Below are 21,698 nucleotides of genomic sequence, written 5' to 3' on the forward strand. Positions count from 1 at the left end.
AACAGGTGGTTAGCACAAGCCCGGAGTGGGACAGCTGCTGCTCGGTGCACACCAGGCTCACAAGGCCATCATCCAGCCTGCCATCCAGCCAGGCTGACCACTAAAAAGAACGTTATTTCACGCCACTTTATGGACAAAAAAAGAGGGGCAGGGAGTGAGGCCATAAGTGGCCAGGCCTCTTGGAGCTTCAGAGGTAACCAGAGTCCGAGGAACAGGCGTTTTTTTGTATTTTATTATTGTAGCTGAACTTATGTTTCAAAATATATTTGTTTTTCTAAGAAGGCTATCTTTGATGGTACTATAGAGCTGCACAAATGGTAGGTCCTGTGTCCATAAGTAAGACTGTGAAGCCTATTCTGCATGCATATGGACACTGTCAACAGGAACACTTCTGGAACTTTATGATGTTGGTATTTCATGTACATTAAGTAGAAGTCATATTTTTGCATGCGTATATGAGTGTGATATGTGTACATGTGTGTTTGAGTGAGAATGAGTTGGGGTATGTCCATGTGCATATGCTTGGGAAGTCAAGCGACTTTGTGTGAGTTTCTCCATCATTGTATATCTGACATACAGAGTCAGGGTCTTTCAAGGAACCTGATGCTTTGAAATCCCTGCTAGTCTGGCTAGTCAGCTTGTCTTGAGTATCCTCTGTCTCTGACTCCTATGGAGAAATTACAGTCAGTTCCTGTGCCAGGCAGGCTTTTACTTGGGCACTGGGAATCAGATGTCTGAAGGTGACAGTTGTTTGGCAAATATTAAGCACTGTGCCACCTCACAGCTCCTGTTATTATAAGTTCTTAAGGGGATGAGAGCAATGACCTCATTGTCTCTATTATTAAAGAACTTGTTCTCCTGTTCTGAAAGTGCTGAATCAGGCTGTCTAGTAGTGTAACTGATTAGTTAGCTGGGTCGAGCAAAGCATATGCTCTAGAGGGCGCTACTGTACAATGTTAGAATTCTGTTCCTGAATTCTAAACCATTTAGGCATTGAAAAACACATAAAGCTCACTGAGTTTAAAAGCAAGAAATAACGATGTGGTTGAAGATTTGTTCCTTGCCTCTTTCCAAAGTAAGCCCAAATAATATATATATATATATATATATATATATATATATATATATATATATATATATAATAAAAATATGATAAACAATATACAAAAGTAAATAATATATATTTTTCTATCTGGATTTAGTGGTAAGTTTGTTATTTGCTTCTTTTTATTTTCAAAGAAAGTTCTTTCAACTTTATTTTCCAGGTATTTGAAAATTATGATATTCATGATTGTATTGCTATTTAGTTATCAAAATGCCACTTTTAAAATGAATATTGGTGTTGAGTATAACCCTTTGTAGTAGGATCTGATGATGCTTTTGATTTCTTCATGTTCTGTATGTCTCCATTTTCACACGGGAAAAATTCCTGAACAGAACAGCAATAGCTTGTGCTGTAAGATCGAGAATTGACAAATGGGACCTTATAAAATTGCAAAGCGAAGAGAGAATCTCAGGTGCAGAAGATTCCATAGAGAACATCGGCACAACAATCAAGGAAAATGTAAAATGCAAAAAGATCCTAACTCAAAACATCCAAGAAATACAGGACACAATGAGAAGACCAAACCTACGGATAATAGGAGTGGATGAGAATGAAGATTTTCAACTCAAAGGACCAGCAAACATCTTCAACAAAATTATAGAAGAAAACTTCCCAAATCTAAAGAAAGAGATGCCCATGAACATACAAAAAGCCTACAGAACTCCAAATAGACTGGACCAGAAAAGAAATACCTCCCGACACATTATAATCAGAACAACAAATGCTCTAAATAAAGATAGAATACTAAAAGCAGTAAGAGAAAAAGGCCAAGTAACATATAAAGGCAAGCCTATCAGAATTACACCAGATTTTTCACCAGAGACTATGAAAGCCAGAAGATCCTGGACGGATGTTATACAGACACTAAAAGAACACAAATTCCAGCCCAGGCTACTATACCCAGCCAAACTCTCAATTAACATAGATGGAGAAACCAAAGTATTCCACAACAAAACCAAATTCACACATTATCTCTCCACGAATCCAGCCCTTCAAAGGATAATAACAGAAAAAAACCAATACAAGGACAGGAACCACGCCCTAGAAACAACAAGAAGGTAATCCCTCAACAAACCTAAAAGAAGACAGCCACAAGAACAGAATGCCAACTTTAACAACAAAAATAACAGGAAACAACAATTACTTTTCCTTAATATCTCTTAATATCAATGGACTCAACTCCCCGATAAAAAGACATAGACTAACAAACTGGCTACACAAACAAGACCCAACATTTTGCTGCTTACAGGAAACTCATCTCAGAGAAAAAGATAGACACTACCTCAGAATGAAAGGCTGGAAAACAATTTTCCAAGCAAATGGTATGAAGAAACAAGCTGGAGTAGCCATTCTAATATCTGATAAGATTGACTTCCAACCCAAAGTCATTAAAAAAGACAGGGAGGGACACTTCATACTCATCAAAGGTAAAATCCTCCAAGAGGAACTATGAATCCTGAATATCTATGCTCCAAATACAAAGGCAGCCACATTCATTAAAGAAACTTTAACACAATCACAAAAGAACTCACACAATATGTATTCACTGATAAGTGGATATTAGCCCAAAACTTAGGATACCCAAGATATAAGATACAATTTGATAAACGCATGAAACTCAAGAAGAATGAAGACCAAAGTGTGGACACTGTGCACCTTCTTAGAATTGGGAACAAAACACCCAGGGAAGGAGTTACAGAGACAAAGTTCGTAGCTGTGATGAAAGGATGGACCATTTAGAGACTGCCGTATCCAGGGATCCATCCCATAATCAGCTTCTAAATGCTGACACCATTGCATACACTAGCAAGATTTTGCTGAAAGGACCCAAATATAGCTGTCTCTTGTGAGACGATGCCGGGGCCTAGCAAACACAGGAGTGGATGTTCACAGTCAGCTATTGGATGTATCACAGGGCTCCCAATGGAGAAGCTAGAGAAAGTACCCAAGGAGCTAAAGGGATCTGCAACCCTATTGTTGGAACAACATGATGTACTAACCAGAACCCCGGAGCTCTTGTCTCTAGCTGCATATGTATCGAAAGATGGCCTAGTCGGCCATCAATGGAAAGAGAGGCCCATTGGACTTGCAAACTTTATATGCCCCAATATAGGGGAATGCCAGGGCCAAAAGAATGGGAATGGGTGGGTAGGGAAGTGGGGGGCGCTATGGGGGACTTTTGGGATAGCATTGGAAATGTAATTGAGGAAAATATGTAATAAAAATATTAAAAATCAAAAAAAAAAGAAACTTTAGTAAATCTCAAAGCACACATTGCACCTCATACAATAATAGTGGGAGACTTCAACACACCACTTTCACCAATGGACAGATCATGGAAACAGAAACTAAACAGGGACATAGAGAAACTAAGAGAAATTATGAATCAAATGGATCTGGCAGATATCTACAGAACATTCTATCCTAAAACAAAAGGATATACCTTCTTCTCAGCACCTCATGGTACCTTCTCCAAAATTGACCACATAATTGGTCACAAAACAGGCCTCAACAGATACAAAAATATTGAAATTGTCCCATGCATCCTATCAGATCACCATGGACTAAGGCTGATCTTCAATAACAAAATAAATAATAGAAAGCCAACCTTCACGTGGAAACTGAACAACACTCTTCTCAATGATACCTTGGTCAAGGAAGGAATAAAGAAAGAAATTAAGGACTTTTTAGAGTTCAATGAAAATGAAGCCACAACATACCCAAACTTATGAGACGCAATGAAAGCATTTCTAAGAGGAAAACTCATAGCTCTGAGTGCCTCCAAAAGGAAACTAGAGAGAGCACACATTAGCAGCTTGACAACATACCTTAAAGCACTAGAACAAAAGGAAGCAAATTCGCCCAAGAGGAGTAGACGGCAGGAAATAATCAAACTCAGGGGCGAAATCAACCAAGTGGAAACAAGAAAAACTGTTCAAAGAATCAACCAATCAAGGAGCTGGTTCTTTGAGAAAATCAACAAGATAGATAAACCCTTAGCCAGACTCACCAGAGGGCACAGGGAAAGCATCCTAATTAACAAAATCAGAAATGAAAAAGGAGACATAACAACAGATCCTGAAGACATCCAAAACACCATCAGATCCTTCTACCAAAGGCTATACTCAACAAAACTGGAGAACCTGGATGAAATGGAGAAGTTCCTAGACAGATACCAGGTACCAAAGTTGAATCAAGATCAGGTTAATGATCTAAACAGCCCTATATCCCCCAAAGAAATAGAAGCAGTCATTAATAGTCTCCCAACTAAAAAAAGCCCAGGACCAGATGGGTTTAGTGCAGAGTTCTATCAGACCTTCAAAGAAGATCTAATCCCAGTTCTTCACAAACTATTCCACAAAATAGAAACAGAAGGTACTCTACCCAACTCATTCTATGAAGCCACAATTACTCTGATACCTAAACCACAAAAAGACCCAACAAAGATAGAAAACTTCAGACTAATATCCCTTATGAATATTGATGCAAAAATCCTCAATAAAGTTCTTGCTAACGGAATCCAAGAACACATCAAAACAATCATCCATCCTGACCAAGTAGGTTTCATCCCAGGGATGCAGGGATGGTTCAATATACGGAAATCCATCAACGTAATCCAGTATATAAACAAACTCAAAGACAAAAACCACATGGTCATCTCGTTAGATGCGGAAAAAGCATTTGACAAGATCCAACACCAATTCATGATAAAAGTCTTGGAAAGATCAGGAATTCAAGGCCCATACCTAAACATGATAAAAGCAATCTACAGCAAACCAGTAGCCAACATCAAAGTAAATGGTCAGAAGCTTGAAGCAATCCCTCTAAAATCAGGGACTAGACAAGGCTGTCCACTTTCTCCATACCTATTCAACATTGTACTTGAAGTCCTAGCCAGAGCAATTTGACAACAAAAGGAGATCAAAGGGATACAAATTGGAAAAGATGAAGTCAAAATAACACTTTTGGCAGATGATATGATAGTATATATAAGTGACCCTAAAAATTCCACCTGAGAACTCCTAAGCCTGATAAACAGCTTCGGTGAAGTAGCTGGATATAAAATTAACTCAAACAAATCAATGGCCTTTCTCTACACAAAGAATAAACAGGCTGAGAAAGAAATTAGGGAAACAACACCCTTCTCAATAGTCACAAATAATATTAAATATCTTGGCGTGACTTTAACTAAGGAAGTGAAAGATCTCTATGATAAGAACTTCAAGTCTCTGAAGAAAGAAATTAAAGAAGATCTCAGAAGATGGAAAGATCTCCCATGCTCATGGATTGGCAGGATCAACATTGTAAAAATGGCTATCTTGCCAAAAGCAATCTACAGATTCAATGCAATCCCCATCAAAATTCCAACTCAATTCTTCAACGAATTAGAAAATGCAATCTGCAAATTCATCTGGAATAACAAAAAACCTAGGATAGCAAAAACTCTTCTCAAGGATAAAAGAACCTCTGGTGGAATCACCATGCCGGACCTAAAGCTCTACTACAGAGCAATTGTGATAAAAACTGCATGGTACTGGTATAGTGACAGACAAATAGACAAATGGAATAGAATTGAAGACCCAGAAATGAACCCACACACCTACGGTCACTTGATCTTCGACAAGGGAGCTAAAAACATCCAGTGGAAGAAAGACAGCATTTTCAACAAATGGTGCTGGCACAACTGGTTGTTAACATGTAGAAGAATGCGAATTGATCCATTCCTATCTCCTTGTACTAAGGTCAAGTCTAAGTGGATCAAGGAACTTCACATAAAACCAGAGACACTGAAACTTATAGAGGAGAAAGTGGGGAAAAGCCTTGAAGATATGGGCACAGGGGAAAAATTCCTGAGTAGAACAGTAATGGCTTGTGCTGTAAGATCGAGAATTGACAAGTGGGACCTCATGAAACTACAAAGCTTCTGCAAGGCTAAAGACACCATCAATAAGACAAAAAAACCACCAACAGATTGGGAAAGGATCTTCACCTATCCTAAATCAGATAAGGGACTAATATCCAATATATATAAAGAACTCAAGAAGGTGGACTCCAGAAAGTCAAATAACCCCATTAAAAAATGGGGCTCAGAACTGAACAAAGAATTCTCACCTGAGGAATACCGAATGGCAGAGAAGCACCTGAAAAAATGTTCAACATCCTTAATCATCAGGGAAATGCAACTCAAAACAACCCTGAGATTTCACCTCACACCAGTCAGAATGGCGAAGATCAAAAATTCAGGTGACAGCAGATGCTGGCGAGGATGTGGAGAAAGAGGAACACTACTCCATTGTTGGTGGGATTGCAAGCTTGTACAACCACTCTGGAAATCAGTCTGGCGGTTCCTCAGAAAATTGGACATAGTACTACCGGAGGATCCAGCAATACCTCTCCTGGGCATATATCCAGAAGATGGCCCAACCGGTAAAAAGGACACATGCTCCACTATGTTCATAGCAGCCCTATTTATAATAGCCAGAAGCTGGAAAGAACCCAGATGTCCCTCAACAGAGGAATGGATACAGAAATTATGGTACATTTACACAATGGAGTACTACTCAGCTATTAAAAAGAATGAATTTATGAAATTCCTAGCCAAATGGATGGACCTGGAGGGCACCATCTTGCGTGAAGTAACACAATCACAAAAGAACTCACACAATATGTATTCACTGATAAGTGGATATTAGCCCAAAACTTAGGATACCCAAGATATAAGATACAATGTGCTAAACGCATGAAACTCAAGAAGAATGAAGACCAAAGTGTGGACACTGTGCACCTTCTTAGAATTGGGAACAAAACACCCAGGGAAGGAGTTACAGAGACAAAGTTCGTAGCTGTGATGAAAGGATGGACCATTTAGAGACTGCCGTATCCAGGGATCCATCCCATAATCAGCTTCTAAATGCTGACACCATTGCATACACTAGCAAGATTTTGCTGAAAGGACCCAAATATAGCTGTCTCTTGTGAGACGATGCCGGGGCCTAGCAAACACAGGAGTGGATGTTCACAGTCAGCTATTGGATGTATCACAGGGCTCCCAATGGAGAAGCTAGAGAAAGTACCCAAGGAGCTAAAGGGATCTGCAACCCTATTGTTGGAACAACATGATGTACTAACCAGAACCCCGGAGCTCTTGTCTCTAGCTGCATATGTATCGAAAGATGGCCTAGTCGGCCATCAATGGAAAGAGAGGCCCATTGGACTTGCAAACTTTATATGCCCCAATATAGGGGAATGCCAGGGCCAAAAGAATGGGAATGGGTGGGTAGGGAAGTGGGGGGCGCTATGGGGGACTTTTGGGATAGCATTGGAAATGTAATTGAGGAAAATATGTAATAAAAATATTAAAAATAAATAAATAAATAAATAAAAAATTTCAAAGCTTCTGTAAAGCAATAGACCGCCAATAAGACAAGAAAGCCACCAACAGATTAGGGAAGGATATTTACCAATCCTAAATCAGACAGAGGACTAATATACAATATATATAAGGAACTTAAGAAGATGGACTCCAGAAAATCAAATAAGCATATTGAAAAATGGAGTAGGAATCTAAACAAAGAATTCTCACCTGAGTAATACCGAAGGGCTGAGAAGCACCTGAAAAAATGTTCAACATCCTTAATCATCAGGGAAATGCAAATCAAAACAATCTTGAGATTCCACCTCACACCAGTCAGTATGGCTAAGATCAAAAATTAAGGTGACAGTAGATGCTGGCAAGGATGTGGAGAAAGAGGGACACTCCTCCATTGTTGGTGAAATTGCAAACTGGTACAACCACTTTGGAAATCAGTCTGGCAGTTCCTCAGAAAATTGGACACAGTACTACCGGAAGATCCAGCAATACCTCTCCTGGGCATATACCCAGAAGATGTTCCAACTTGTAATAAGGACACATGCTCCACTATGTTCATAGCAGCCTTCCTTATAATAGCCAGAAGCTGGAAAGAACTCAGATGTCCCTCAACAGAGGAGTGGATACAGAAAATGTGGTACATTTACACAATAGAGCTACTCAGCAATTAAAAACAATGAATTCATGAAATTCTTAGGCAAATGGATGGATCTGGAGGATATCACCCTGAGTGAGGTAACCCAATCACAAAAAAACTCACATGATATGCCCTCACTGATAAGCAGATATTAAACCCAGAAACTTAGACTATTCAAGATACAATTTATAAAACACATAAAACTCAAGAAGAAGGAAGACCAAAATGTGGATACTTTGTTCCTTAGAATGGGGAACAAAATACCCGTGGAAGGAGTTACAGAGACAAAGTTCGGAGCTGAGACAGAAGAAAAGACCATCCAGAGACTGCCCCACCCAGGGATCCATCCCATATACAACTACCAAACCAAGACACTATTGCATATGCCAGCAAGATTTTGCTGACAGGAACCTGATATAGCTATCTCTCGTGAAGCTATGCCAGTGCCTGTCAAATACAGAAGTAGATGCTCACAGTCATCTATTAGATGGAATACAGGGCCCCTAAAGAAGGAGCTAGAGAAAGTAACCAAGGAGCTAAAGGGGTCAGCAACCCTATAGGAGGGTCAACAATATGAACTAACCAGTACCCCACAGAACTGTGTCTCTAGTTGCATATGTAGCAGAGGATGGCCTAGTTGGCCATCAATGGGAGGAGAGGCCCTTGGTCTTGCGAAGATCATGTACCACACTACAGGGGAATGCCAGGGCCAGGAAGAGGGAGTGGGTGGGTTGGGGAGCAGGGCAGGGGGAGGCTATGGGGGACTTTCAGGATAACATTTGAAAAGTAAATGAAGAAAATATCTAATTACGAAAAAAAGAAAATGAACATTTTGAGTACTTTGATGGTTTTTTTTGGGACAAAATTGCTCTAATCTGATTTTGATGGGAGTTGCATATAACGAATTGCACTAAAAACCATTGAATCCCACACTTTAAATTTTAATAATTGTTGACATTTTAATCTGAAAATTGTCAAGGTTTCTGCAAGCAATGGACAATGTAGGTGGGCTTATATTTCAGGAATGGAAAAATGACTCGGAATCTCATTCAGTTCAGCACTCAATGCAGTTGGCAGGCAACAGATCTAAGAGAGAATATTAAATGGGGTGGGGGTATTGTTGATGGTAAGCAATTTGTTACACATAATAACAAAAGCATCAGAGACTTAGAACGATTATTATGTGCTTACAAAATAAAAAGCTCTTAGCTCTAGAATAATGATCCTCCCACACACTTGCATTTTCTTCTACTGGGTGGAAAACAGTTCATTAGAGATCCCTTGTAACCCAGTGAGTCCTCTAAAGGTGTAATGTGCATTAGAGATCCCTCGTAACCCAGTGAGCCCTCCAAAGGTGTAATGTGCATTTGCATCACCTGGCACACGTCAGAGCCGAGAAAAGATGAGCAATTGAAAGCCTCACACTTACATTCAGGCTGCTGAAACCAAGAAAGCTACTGTCTTGTGAATGCTTCTCAGCTCCATTTCTTCTTTCCCGTGCCTGAACTTGTGAGACATGATTGTTTTTCCAACTTACCTGAGCACAGAAACATTTATATCTCAAGTGTTTAGCATTTTAAAAATACACAGTGTTCTTGGAGCTCAGGAAACTGCTACTTTGAATACTTATTGACTTGTCCAAAGCAGGAGAGAAAACACCACTTAAAGGACATGTTTATTCATATTTAAATACACAAGAAAACTTTTGGAGATGTGCCTGTTTCCATATTGAAAACTTTAGAAACTATGTTCAAGCTTTTTTTGTTTTGTTTTGTTTTGGAGACAGGGTTTCTCTGTATAGCCTTTACTGTCCTGGAACTCACTCTGTAGACCAGACTGGCCTTGAACTCAGAAACCTGCCTGTCTCTGCCTCCCAAGTGCAGGGATTAAAGGCATGTGCCACCACTGCCTAGAGTTAAAGCTTTATAGATCAGTCATTTCCTAAGACTGCTCTTAAAATTTAATGTGCACGTGAATTTACTGCTAAAATGCACATTTTAAGTTGGTGATTCTGGGTACAAGACTTCATTTCCAAAGATCTTCTAAATTATGTATAACTATTATACTATCTTATAGCAGGAGCTTTCGAAACAATTAGACTACAGAAGTTCAAAGACAAAATGAAAAGCTTTTATTAACACATACTAGGTCCCTGTTTCTTAAAGTCATCTATTAGGCAAGTTTCTTCACTAGATGTTGAAACCCTTAGCTTATTGTACCATTAAAATATACTAACCCTAGAATGAAGCTAAGTATAATTTGATTTTTATAGAAAAAGAATGGAAGAAGAACTGTGGGTGTCTATGTTCAGGACATAGTGATGAGATATGTATTGTTTCCCTTGTTACTGTCTCTACAAAATATGTTCCAAAGTGATGAGGAATTGGTACTCTCCAAATATTCTTTTGAATACAGGGGGTGGTAATATTGATAAAAATGTGTGCATTCTCCAATGATTAATTGCATTGTTAAATATAGACCTAAATATAAAAACGTTCTTGACAATTATCAAGAGGATAACCTTGTTAAATTTGAAAAGAAGGATATATGCAAGGCACATGAAATTCATTTAAAATGTTTGGGGTCAGGAATGGGGAGATTGGAAATGAAATGCTAAGGATGATGGAGAGGAGGAATGCAGAAGAATACATCATTAAACATACAAATTATAGTTATGAAAAAATCATGGATAAGGAGTTTGAAGGACAAAGATACTTCAAAATATATTGAGTAAAACAAGTCAAGATAGATGGTACAAACATTCTTTCAGAACAGCTGACAAATGGTTACAACATATGACTTAATGAGGAGAACTGGAATTGTGCCCTGTTTGTATTCCTCATGGTTAGTTTTGTTTAATTATTCTCTCTAGTAAATGACAATTGTTCTCCTGGACCAAGTGAAAAGGAAGCTTTTAGTGAATCATGGACCACGCCTAAGATTAGTTATTTCAAATGTTTTTAAGTAGTATTTACTTTCATCAATGTATTTTTCAAACATCAACCTTGTATGGTTTTCAGAATCAGAACAAAGAACTGGGCTGCTCTGTATCATTTTCCCGGGATACTTCAGCTTATGACAAAGTGAGCAGAATTGCATGGTCTATGAAACAAAAGTTCTGCCACCATTTTAAGAGGTGTCATTTCTCAGAGCTTATGAGATACACTGCATATTATGTTCTTTTGTCCTGGGAAGCAGTTTTCATGGAGGGCTTGGGGGAGTGCTATGATCAGTACCTTATTCTAGACTTCATTTTTCTTCTGTGTCATTGAAACAAAGAATCGATGAGGTTTCTGATGACTGCCACACTTTTCTCCAGTCTTCCTTTGCATTGAAGGGACCTCCTCAGTTCCATGACCTTTTCATCAAGGAGATGCTCCCCCTCTCCTAAGGCTCCCCAACTTTGTCAGCACTGTATTCATGACAGTAGTATATAGTAGGAGTCGGGAAGAGGAATCTGTTACATCATACTCTATTCAAAAATGCCACAATGATAATATCACATTGTGGTTAACTGAGGAGAACAGGTGTGTCTGCTCACATGTCAATTACTTTTCTGTCCATCTCATCAATTGTCTTACACTGGATTGTAAGCTCAGTGAGGGACAGAGGGAGGCAGATGCCACAGTATACTCAAGCATCTAGACTGAACCTATCCCAGCTGATTTCTCATCCAGTGTTCATCTATTCTGTGAACCTGGGAAGTCATTTAACTCTTAATTCCTTCATCTGCCAATTAGAGGCAACAGGGCTTAACTTCCAGTTGTATTAGAATAAATGAGTTTAAATTTTGTTAAAGCGACTAGGATAGATGATGTTTGGTTCTTGGTAGGCCCTGTACTAGGGCTTGGTATATTAAAACAAAAACAACAAAACAAAATGAATGCAGTCACTGATTGATTTGTTTCATGCCATCCTACCCAAGTCTGTACAGGCTATGATGGAGGTAAAGGCAGTCACTGATTGATTTGTTTCATACCATCCTACCCAAGTCTGTACAGGCTGTGATGGAGGTAAAGCCTTGTCTAGTCTGAGTTCTGCCACACTTTCTAACACTGAGTGGAAAGCCAGACATCAAAGGGATTCTTTTTTTTTCTTGAACAATGTATCTCATAGTCAGTTGTTTCAGGTTTTATATAAAACTGCATATGAAACACTATACAAAGCCTCATATCTTTAAATTATTACACAAGTAATATAGAAGATACAGTTGTGACAACTATTGGTTTTGAAATCACACAGTCCTATTTGACTACTAGAAAGTGACAAAATCTCTCTGAACTTTAGTTTCTATGTGCAAAAAAAAAAAATGAGAATACATACTTAGAAGTTGTGAAGATTAAATGAAGTACTGTTAATAAATTATATTTTTTCTTCTCTATAAATCCTATTTTTAGTTGGAAATATACTTTTAACATGCAATAAAACTGATAAATCATTTAAAATATTTAATTGACAAAAAAATTAAAATTCAAGTGAGTAGCAGAGTAGTAATTTTAGATTTATTTATTTATTATATGTACAGCATTCTGCCTGTATGTATCTCTGCAGGCCAGAAGAGGGCACCAATCTCATTACAGATGGTTGTGAGCCACCATGTGGTTGCTGGGAATTGAACTCAGAGCAGGCGGTGCTCTTAACTTCTGAACCATCTCTCCAGCCCTGAAGAGTACTTTTTTTATAACAACATGCTGGAAGATTGGTAGCAGTTTGTAGAATAGCAGAATATTGGCAACTGCAAGGAATTTCAAAAGCATCTCCTTCCCCTTTCTCATGCAGATGAATAAAATGATATGTAGACAGACAGACACAGTACTACAAAGGCCAATATTTAGGCTTCTTGATGTTTTGCCCAAGAATTTTCTTGGAAGTTTTATTTTTTTGTAATCCACTGTGTGATGGTTGCTACATATATGTAGTGTTTATTAATGGACACTGGAAGCATCCATAACTACTGAATGCATACATTGTTCTGCTAGCCATTGGAGGCATGATAGCAGGTGGCTGAAGTGTTGTCCTTGTTTTCAAACCCTCATTTCTATCTGAGATAAGGTCTAGGTGTCACCTCTTCTAGGTATTTCATAGTCATAGAAACATTCACTTTCATGAAAGCATTGCCTTTTGTTGGTAGTAAATAGAGCAAATGTGCAGCATAATACATATGTAGTATTCAGTATAAACAATAAAAGTTTAATTCCAGAGTTGTGATTCTGGCTGATGGTCGTCTGTATTGTTGTATTATATGGCTCGTTTGGACAGCCTTAATAACTGGACACTGAGAGGCCCATTCTGTGGTTGACTTCTCCATTAGAGTCAGTAATAAATGTGGTTGGTACTCTGCTGCTCAGCCTAGACTGAAGGCCAAATGCTCCCAAAGCTGTCCTTTTCTAAAACAGCCTTGTCTTTCTCTTTCTGTCCCCTTCTCAAACTCCTAAACACCTTTTGCTAGTTTCTTTGTCTTTAATTGCTTAGTGTTGTTTCATGTTCTGTTTATTTTCTCTCCATTTCCTCTAGCTGACCTAATTCAGACAGTTTTCATTACCGTTTCTGCCAATCATGTGCATAAGAAGAGAAGGAGCTTGGGAACTGCAAATTTTCATATTCACCATCCACACAATTTCCAACAATCTGGCTGTGCTGTTCAAAAAATCTACATTTAGGAATCTTATAGCCAAGAATAACCAAAGTTCATATTTTAAGTAACATTGATCTATGCATAATGTTTTGGCTGTAATGTCCAACTGCAACCTTCATGTATCTCTACTTGACATTTAGCATTCATGTTTCTGAAATGAAGTGTTCATTTTATATTTTCTAACTCTCACAACCTTCTCTTGTTCCTCTCCAATGAATAGATATTTCCTCAAATTTTCTGTCTTATTGAATGATTCCAGTATCAAGCAAGTTTTTCATGTCACTCTAGCAGAAAATGCTCCTGTTCATGGTCTTTAGTTGCTTTACAGTTCTTTTTAGGATATCATGTAAACTCTCTAATTGCCTTTAAAAGAGTGTGCAATCTGTTCTGTATGCTCCAAAGACTCTGCTTATATATAGGTTTTCAAGGAAGCTTCCCATGAACAGGCAGATTGGTATGTTTTTCACGACAATGGACATTTCAGTGTCTTCTTACTAGCAAAAGTGAAATGGAAAATTCTTAGTCACTAATATGGTTGGCTTTTTAGCCAGTAAAGTTTGGATTTTCAGTTAATATTGCCTGATATTGCTGAAATTTCCACAACGAAAATGCTTCACAGTTGCTTGCATTCATCCTAATTAATCAAAGCCCCTCAAGTCTTTGCTTGTGGCATTACTATAATTAGAATTGGACAGTCATTCACTTATTTAGTTTTTTAGTGGGTGTTCTTCCAATAAATAAGAAAATAACAGGTCTCTGCTCTTTTCATTTTAATTCTGCACACCTCGTATCTAATGGTTTCTAATAAGAAAAGCAGACTTGTGCCCAACTGATGAGTAAATAACATATAAGATAAACAATAATAAGACAAATACTACAAAGGCAATATTAAACAATACAGTTTTGCCATAGGATCTTAAAGCTCATTTTCCATGAGGAGAACATTTTTGCTTCTCACAGAATGATTATGGTCTCCATGGACTACTGACTGCCTTCTAGGCTTACAGAGTATTACACAGTGACCTCAAGAATAGACAGTGTCGAGCCGGGTGTGGTGGCGTATGCCTTTAATCCCAGCACTCGGGAGGCAGAGGGAGGCGGATTTCTGAGTTCGAGGCCATCCTGGCCTGCAGAGTGAGTTCCAGAACAGCCAGGGCTATACAGAGAAACCCTGTCTCGAAAAACCAAAACCAAAACCAAAACCAAAACCAAAACCAAAACCAAAACCAAAACCAAAACCAAAACCAAACAAACAAATAAAAAGAATAGACAGTGTCACACAGAAAATAGAGCTAGAGGAGAGAAGAACTAATCCTTCACTTGAAACTTAGGAGAAAGGAAAGTGAGAACCATCCTTTTTAACAAGCTGGGAAATAAAAGAGAATGAGTGGGGTCAGGGAGAAACCAAGAATGTAGAGAATTGAAAGCATACTGGAGACCATATATGGTAGAGAGAATGAACGGCCATGGAATGCTTATAAGTAAGACAAGCAAGGAGACTTACATAAGATTTTGCAGTGTGGATGATCACTAAGAGCTAAACAAGAATTGTTTAAGAGGTGTTTTAATGAGAAACCATTTCCACTTGGATAAAATTATTGGCAAACATAAGCGTGCACACCATGTGTCACAGAAAACTAACTTGTAGGAATATACCCTAAAGGGACTCTGTGTATCTGTAACACTGAATCTGCTTTGGAGCACTCTGTGTTTATATGTCAGCTGTAGGACACCCTTAGAATGTAATTCTGATAACTAGGATCATAGATATACTAGTACATACTTCACAGTACAATTTTGATCACATCTAATGCATTTGTGGATATAGAAGTTATGTTTTAAGTGATATGCCCCAAAGGTGGAAAGCCATGAAGACAATGAAGGGCATTAAGACATCACTCACAGACAATGGTTGCACTAGAGAAGGTGAAGAGAGGGAAGCTGGAGCACATGGTATGTTTGTGCAGGTGCCTACAAGGGCATGGATATCAGTGATATCATTTCTTTTAAGAAAATATTAATTATCCATAAATACATTTTAAAATGTCCACAGCTTTGAGAAGCCATTACTTTGCTTACTAAAATTATTATTTTGAATCTTTTTACTTTTAAAAGCATTCAATATAGGCAATTTATTTGTAAGTCTAACAGCAGACATTGCAGGAGCTGCATCTTTTCAAGATTACATGCCACTCTTCTTGGTTTGTTTGTAAGCAGTGCCCGGTATAGTTGCTATTATATAGCATTTTCTGAGTTATTATTTGATTTGTTTCTGAATTATTCATGTAAGCTGCTATATAGTAAGCCTGTGTTATAAATATTATGTTGTATTTATCTTTGAATGAATGCTAAAGACTTTCAATTTGAAAATAGCTTGTTTTGACTTTGGAGTACTGAGCCCTAAATGTCTTTATCCATCCCCTCTCTTGAAGGCTCAGGGATCTATGCAGAAGAGGAAGCCAAAAGATTGTCAGAGGCAGAGATGATGGATGACTCCAAAAGACACTGTCTTCCAGACACAACTGCGCTGATGCACGTGACCTCACAGAGACTTTACAATTCATATCTGACAAACCTGAGCACTGAGAAAGGGAGTGGATAAAAACATCTGACCCTTAACCAAGAAGCTATCTGCAATTGATGCACCCTGGGAAAATAAACATCAGTTTCTTCCAATGGAATGTCACTCATTCTATCAACCACATTTCAAAGAAGGCCCCATGTGCGGGAGCAGCTGGCCAACACAAAATAGACTCCATGATTTTTGTGTGTGTGTGTGCTCTTTGCTTTGTATCTATATTTTTGTCTGTCTTGTTTTTGACATTTGTTATTTGTGCTGTAGGGGCTTTTAAGAGAGAGGGAGAGAGAGAGAGGAAGAGAGAGAGGGAGAGAGGGAGCTAGAAAACAAGAAGTTGAGTGGGTAACAGGGCGAAAGAATATGATCAAAATTTATGTTAAAGACTTTTAAATGAGGAATTTCAAAAGAATAGCTCATTTGTGCTTGATTATCATTCACTTATTTTTAATAGATATATAAAGAAAAGAAAAAAATTGTTTATAGGGTGACAAATGGTATTTTGATATTTGTATGTATTATGTAATGTTTAAATCAGCATATGTGTGTCTATGTGTCCTAAAATATTTATCATTTTCTTATGATAAAAAGTTCAAGTGTTTTTTATACATATGGTATACTATTAGTAGATTATCTTCTGTGATCATCTTTGATTGGAATTTATGTATGTTATATTTCATCATGATACCTATCATAATAAAACTTGAAAATAAAAAGGATGGGAGATAGATGTAGCTATAAAGAAGATTTTAGAAAAATCCTGTTACTACGGAGGAGAGATATTAAAACAGGAACTGGGATGGATCCCCAGGTATGGCAGTCTCTAGATGGCCCATCCTTTCATCTCCCTTCCAAACTTTGTCTCTGTAACTCCTTCCATGTGTTTTGTTCCCAATTCTAAGAAGGGGCAAAGTGTCCACACTTTGGTCTTCATTCTTCTTGAATTTCATGTGTTTTGCAAATTGTATCTTATATCTTGGGTATTCTAAGTTTCTGGGCTAATATTCACTTATCAGTGAGTACATATCATGTGAGTTCTTTTGTGATTGTGTTACCTCACTCAGGATGATGCCCTCCAGGTCCATCCATTTGCCTAGGAATTTCATGAATTCGTTCTTTTTAATAGCTGAGTAGTACTCCATTGTGTAAATGTACCACATTTTCTGTATCCATTTCTCTGTAGAGGGGCCTCTGGGTTCTTTCCAGCTTCTGGCTATTATAAATAAGGCTGCTATGAACATAATCAGCCTCCAAACGCTGACACCATTGCACATACTAGCAAGATTTTGCTGAACGGACCCTGATATAGCTGTCTCTTGTGAGGCTATGCTGGGGCCTAGCAAACACAGAAGTGGATGCTCACAGTCAGCAATTGGATGGATCACAGGGCCCCCAATGGAGGAGCTAGAGAAAGTACCCCAGGAGCTAAAGGGGTCTGCAACCCTATAGGTGGAACAACCATATGAACTAACCAGTACCCTGGAGCTCTTGTCTCTAGCTGCATATGTATCAGAAGATGGCCTAGTCTGCCGTCAGTGGAAAGAGAGGCCCATTGGTCTTGCAAACTCTATATGCCTCAGTACAGGAGAATGCCAGGGCCAAAAAGTGGGAGTAGGTGGGTAAGGGGAGTGGGGTGGGGGGAGGGTATGGGGAACTTTTGGGATAGCATTGGAAATGTAAATGAAGAAAAAACCTAATTAAAAAAATACAGGAACTTTTGGAAGAAGGATTTTTTTAAGTGAAGATAATTCTACATGTCCTAATACAGATGATAATGTTTCAGCAAGAGGAAGCATGTGTTATGTTAATGTTAAGGTTGGGCAGACTTACTTTAGAGGCACCAACAGCAGACAGTTTACAGTTTCATAGTTCACAGAACAGTTTAAGTTTCAGGAAAAAAAATGAAATTTTAAAGAAATCCTTTTCGAGTGATTTCCAGTAGTCAAATTGAAAATAGATATGAACTGATTTGCTATAAATATCTAACCTTGGATGACAAACAGGAGCTGACCTTTCTTTGTTTTATCATGACATCATCACTTCTTCATCCCATCCCAACATTAGATGGTCTCCACGACCACAGAGACATATTGGTGTTCACCTACCTAGGTTTTATAAAGAAATATACCCTCTGCCCAATGAGTCACAAATTTAAACATGGATTTTTGCAAGCTGAAACAATTCAGAGACCAAAATGCAAACAGTAGAGAAGGTGTAAAACACATTTGGATACAGACAAACTCATTTTTCAACTTATCTCATGTTCTTTCAGGCTTGTATTACAGGCCCTTATTCTGATAGACTTTGGCATGTCTCTGTATTCAGCTAATTGCATCATGAACAGTGACATAAGAGAAGAGAAAGGAAACATGGTTTGTTATGAAGGGAGGAGCTCTGCCAGGACCTGTCTGTTCCTGGGTTGAGGTATGCTCATGTACCTTAAGTCTTTCTTTAAACTGTTCTGAATCCTGACTTGAAAATCATCAACCTGCTTTCTAAATCTCAGCCTCATCTTGCAATTTTTATGAAATCTGATGGATAGGAATACTCTAGATGGACCTAAGAAATTCTGGAATACCACAGAACTTAAATGAATAACAATTATTTCCCAACATAAGAGCCTAGGTTCTAGGGTCTGATTTGGGATTTCTGTCCTGAAAGACAGGAACACAGATAAAGAAAGGATCATATCATGTATGCAACCTTCAGGAAAGAGCAACTTGATGAGATACAAGAGTGCAAAGCATGTAGAAGAGCAATCAAATACCCCAAGAAAGCTCACTGTCAAACATAAAGGTTTCAGAGTTATTGAAAGATGCATCTAAAATTACGTTAAAAACTGCCTAGAATTACCTTTAAAAAGTATTATAGAAATGTTTTCCATTTTTCCTACCCGACCTGATGCCTGACCTCTCAAAACATGTGGAAGAACTGGGAAACTGGAATTGAATAAAAGAACTCCCTGTGTCATTTGAATACTTTCCCCAATTCCACATGTTGGAGGGTTTAAGATTTAATCAGATTGATGGAGTGCACTGTCTCCCATTCAAGCTTCTGCAAATGTCAGAACTGCATCAAATTTGCATAATTATGGATTATAGATATTTCATGCTAATGAACAAAGAGAAAACAATTACAGTAGAAACAGCTTCTCTAAGAGGTAAAATGTGGGCAAATGTAGAGACTGTGGAACCAAGTTTCCAAGAGAAATATGAAATAATTTATTTTTATGTTATTGTTGGAAATGTAGACTGTCATCTATTTTCCACTATTTCCTTTACTTGTAAGCATACTCATATAGATATAATCTCGCATGAGTTTTTATTATTCAATATGGTTTAATTTTTGTTTCTTCTGTTTCTAATGAGATTAAAGAAAAACTCAACTGTACTTAAACCTACACAGTGTTGCTTTTATTGATCCTTCTTTTAGCATAGCCTGCCAGTTATGGTGATATATTTTTCTATGCTAATTGAAACTCAATATATACAATATATATGCATCTGTAATGATTTTCATTATGTTACCTAAGCTTGTACTGCCTGAAGGCAGGTTAGGAGACTTGTTTTTTATGTAAATGTTTATGAAAAATAATTGACCATCAACCAAACTGAAAATTGGAGAGATGGCAGTTTTCTTAAATATATTGGTGATACTAAGTAAAAATAGAAATATCATTATTGCATAAAGTATAGACAAATACTGCCTTTAACTTCTTAGGAAGGGCTTTAGGATTTATGTCATATTTAGTAGCCAGTGCTGATACTGTTAGGAGTCAAAATATCTAAATTTCAAAATGTTGTAAAGCAACAGAGGAAGTGTTTTACTGATTATATATTTTAAAAGTTCACACTTCTGTTTCTGTAAACTGAGACATGACAAATAAAAACCCTTCCTTTTTAAAAGATGAGTTCATAACGCTAAATCATCTTCTCAGCTTTATTTATTTGGTTTAAACAAATCCCCCCCCCCCCATCCCAAAGGCAGAGAATCAGCTAAACATGCTATCTAAACACCAGGCACATTACTTAAACAATCTCCAAAAGCTTCACTCAAGTTTTCAAAGAAGTGAATGTAATTGTTTTAGACAGCCCAAATTTCTTAGACATCTTTGCATCTCACATGCTTTAAGACACAGTAAAACTTATAAAGCTACAGAGGCAAAAGCAGGTCTTACCTATACATTTTACTCTTGAATAATGAAGAGGTCCTTGCTTCTGTGTGTCCAGCTGCCTTGAGATTCCCTCTCAACTGAATGACTCTTTCGTGTTCTGTGTACCTGAAGCCAAAGGAGGAAATCCCATGTAATTAAAACCCAACTTGTAAAACAAGTCTGAAAGAATCAACTTGAGCCAATAGTGTGACTTGTGGTCCAGAATAAAAGATGGGGAAACCTTACAAATCAAAAACAATCCCATTTATTCTGGTAAGTAGTGAATAAACATGACTCTAGGTGGCAGGTATTTTTATTTCACAACCCTGTGACCACACATCTCAGGGTCGTTTTTATTCAGGAGGATGTGGCACTTCTGCTTATTATCATAAACTTCATTCTTCACTACAGAAAACCAAGAACTAAAAGAAAATACTTCCCATGCACTGACAGACACTCTCTCTGAATACGATTTTCTCTGTGATAAAAGGAGAGAGAGAGAGAGAGAGAGAGAGAGAGAGAGAGAGAGAGAGAGAACACTTGAGTAGGGAGGACACATTGTTATGGGACAAACAAGCATGAAAGTCGAAATTAAAACACACCTACTCTTATTCCAAATATTGTCTCCTGAAAAAGCATCTTAACTCAGGTATCTAGAAGATAAGCAAAGAAAAGGAGAGTATGGATGTGTGGAGCATTGGGGCAAAGATGCAAGATTAGGAGTGTTTCTAGGCAAGAGCAGAACCTGAGAAGATGCACAGGCAAGAGTAGTATGGCAATGAGAAAGGGCATTCCTGCCTCATGTGTTGGCAAGGAGGATGGGTGAAGTTGGATGGCTGTGCTGGGAATGCTCCCTAGGAAATAATGAAAACTGAAGAATTGAAATGGAATACAATCAGATTGGGTATTAAAACTTGAATTCCACTACTTGAATTTTCACTAACTGTGTAACTTGAGGTGGGGAGCTAGTTGGGGTGTATTAGTCAGTGGTAGGGCACTTACTTCACATGCGTGAGGTCCTGGGTTCAGTACAGAAAAGAAAAGAAAAGAAAAGAAAAGAAAAGAAAAGAAAAGAAAAGAAAAGAAAAGAAAAGAAAAAAGGAGAGGAAAGGAAAGAAAACAAAGCAACAAAACAAAACTTATTCCTTCATGAATTTCTGTGTGCCCCTGAGAAGTAAAAAGCTGAAGAGGTTCTTAGAGAAGGCTTTTGACTAATACATCAT

The 21,698-nt window shown here is 38.0% G+C and overlaps 1 protein-coding gene across 1 annotated transcript in view; it reads right to left on the reverse strand.

The window, feature by feature from the left end:
• Positions 1–20,637, reverse strand: part of LOC110295227 (transmembrane protease serine 11D) — a 64,503-nt gene extending 43,866 nt beyond the window's left edge. Inside the window, exon 1 of the mRNA XM_021163708.2 lies at positions 20,500–20,637. Within this exon, the coding sequence (XP_021019367.1) occupies positions 20,500–20,507 (8 nt within the window). The 5' untranslated portion in view covers positions 20,508–20,637. The remainder of the gene's footprint in view (positions 1–20,499) is intronic.
• Positions 20,638–21,698: the final 1,061 nt, after the last annotated feature.

The sequence above is a fragment of the Mus caroli genome, unplaced genomic scaffold (genome assembly GCF_978045245.1).
Source record: "Mus caroli unplaced genomic scaffold, Mus_caroli_1 scaffold_4, whole genome shotgun sequence".
Lineage (NCBI taxonomy): Eukaryota > Metazoa > Chordata > Mammalia > Rodentia > Muridae > Mus > Mus caroli.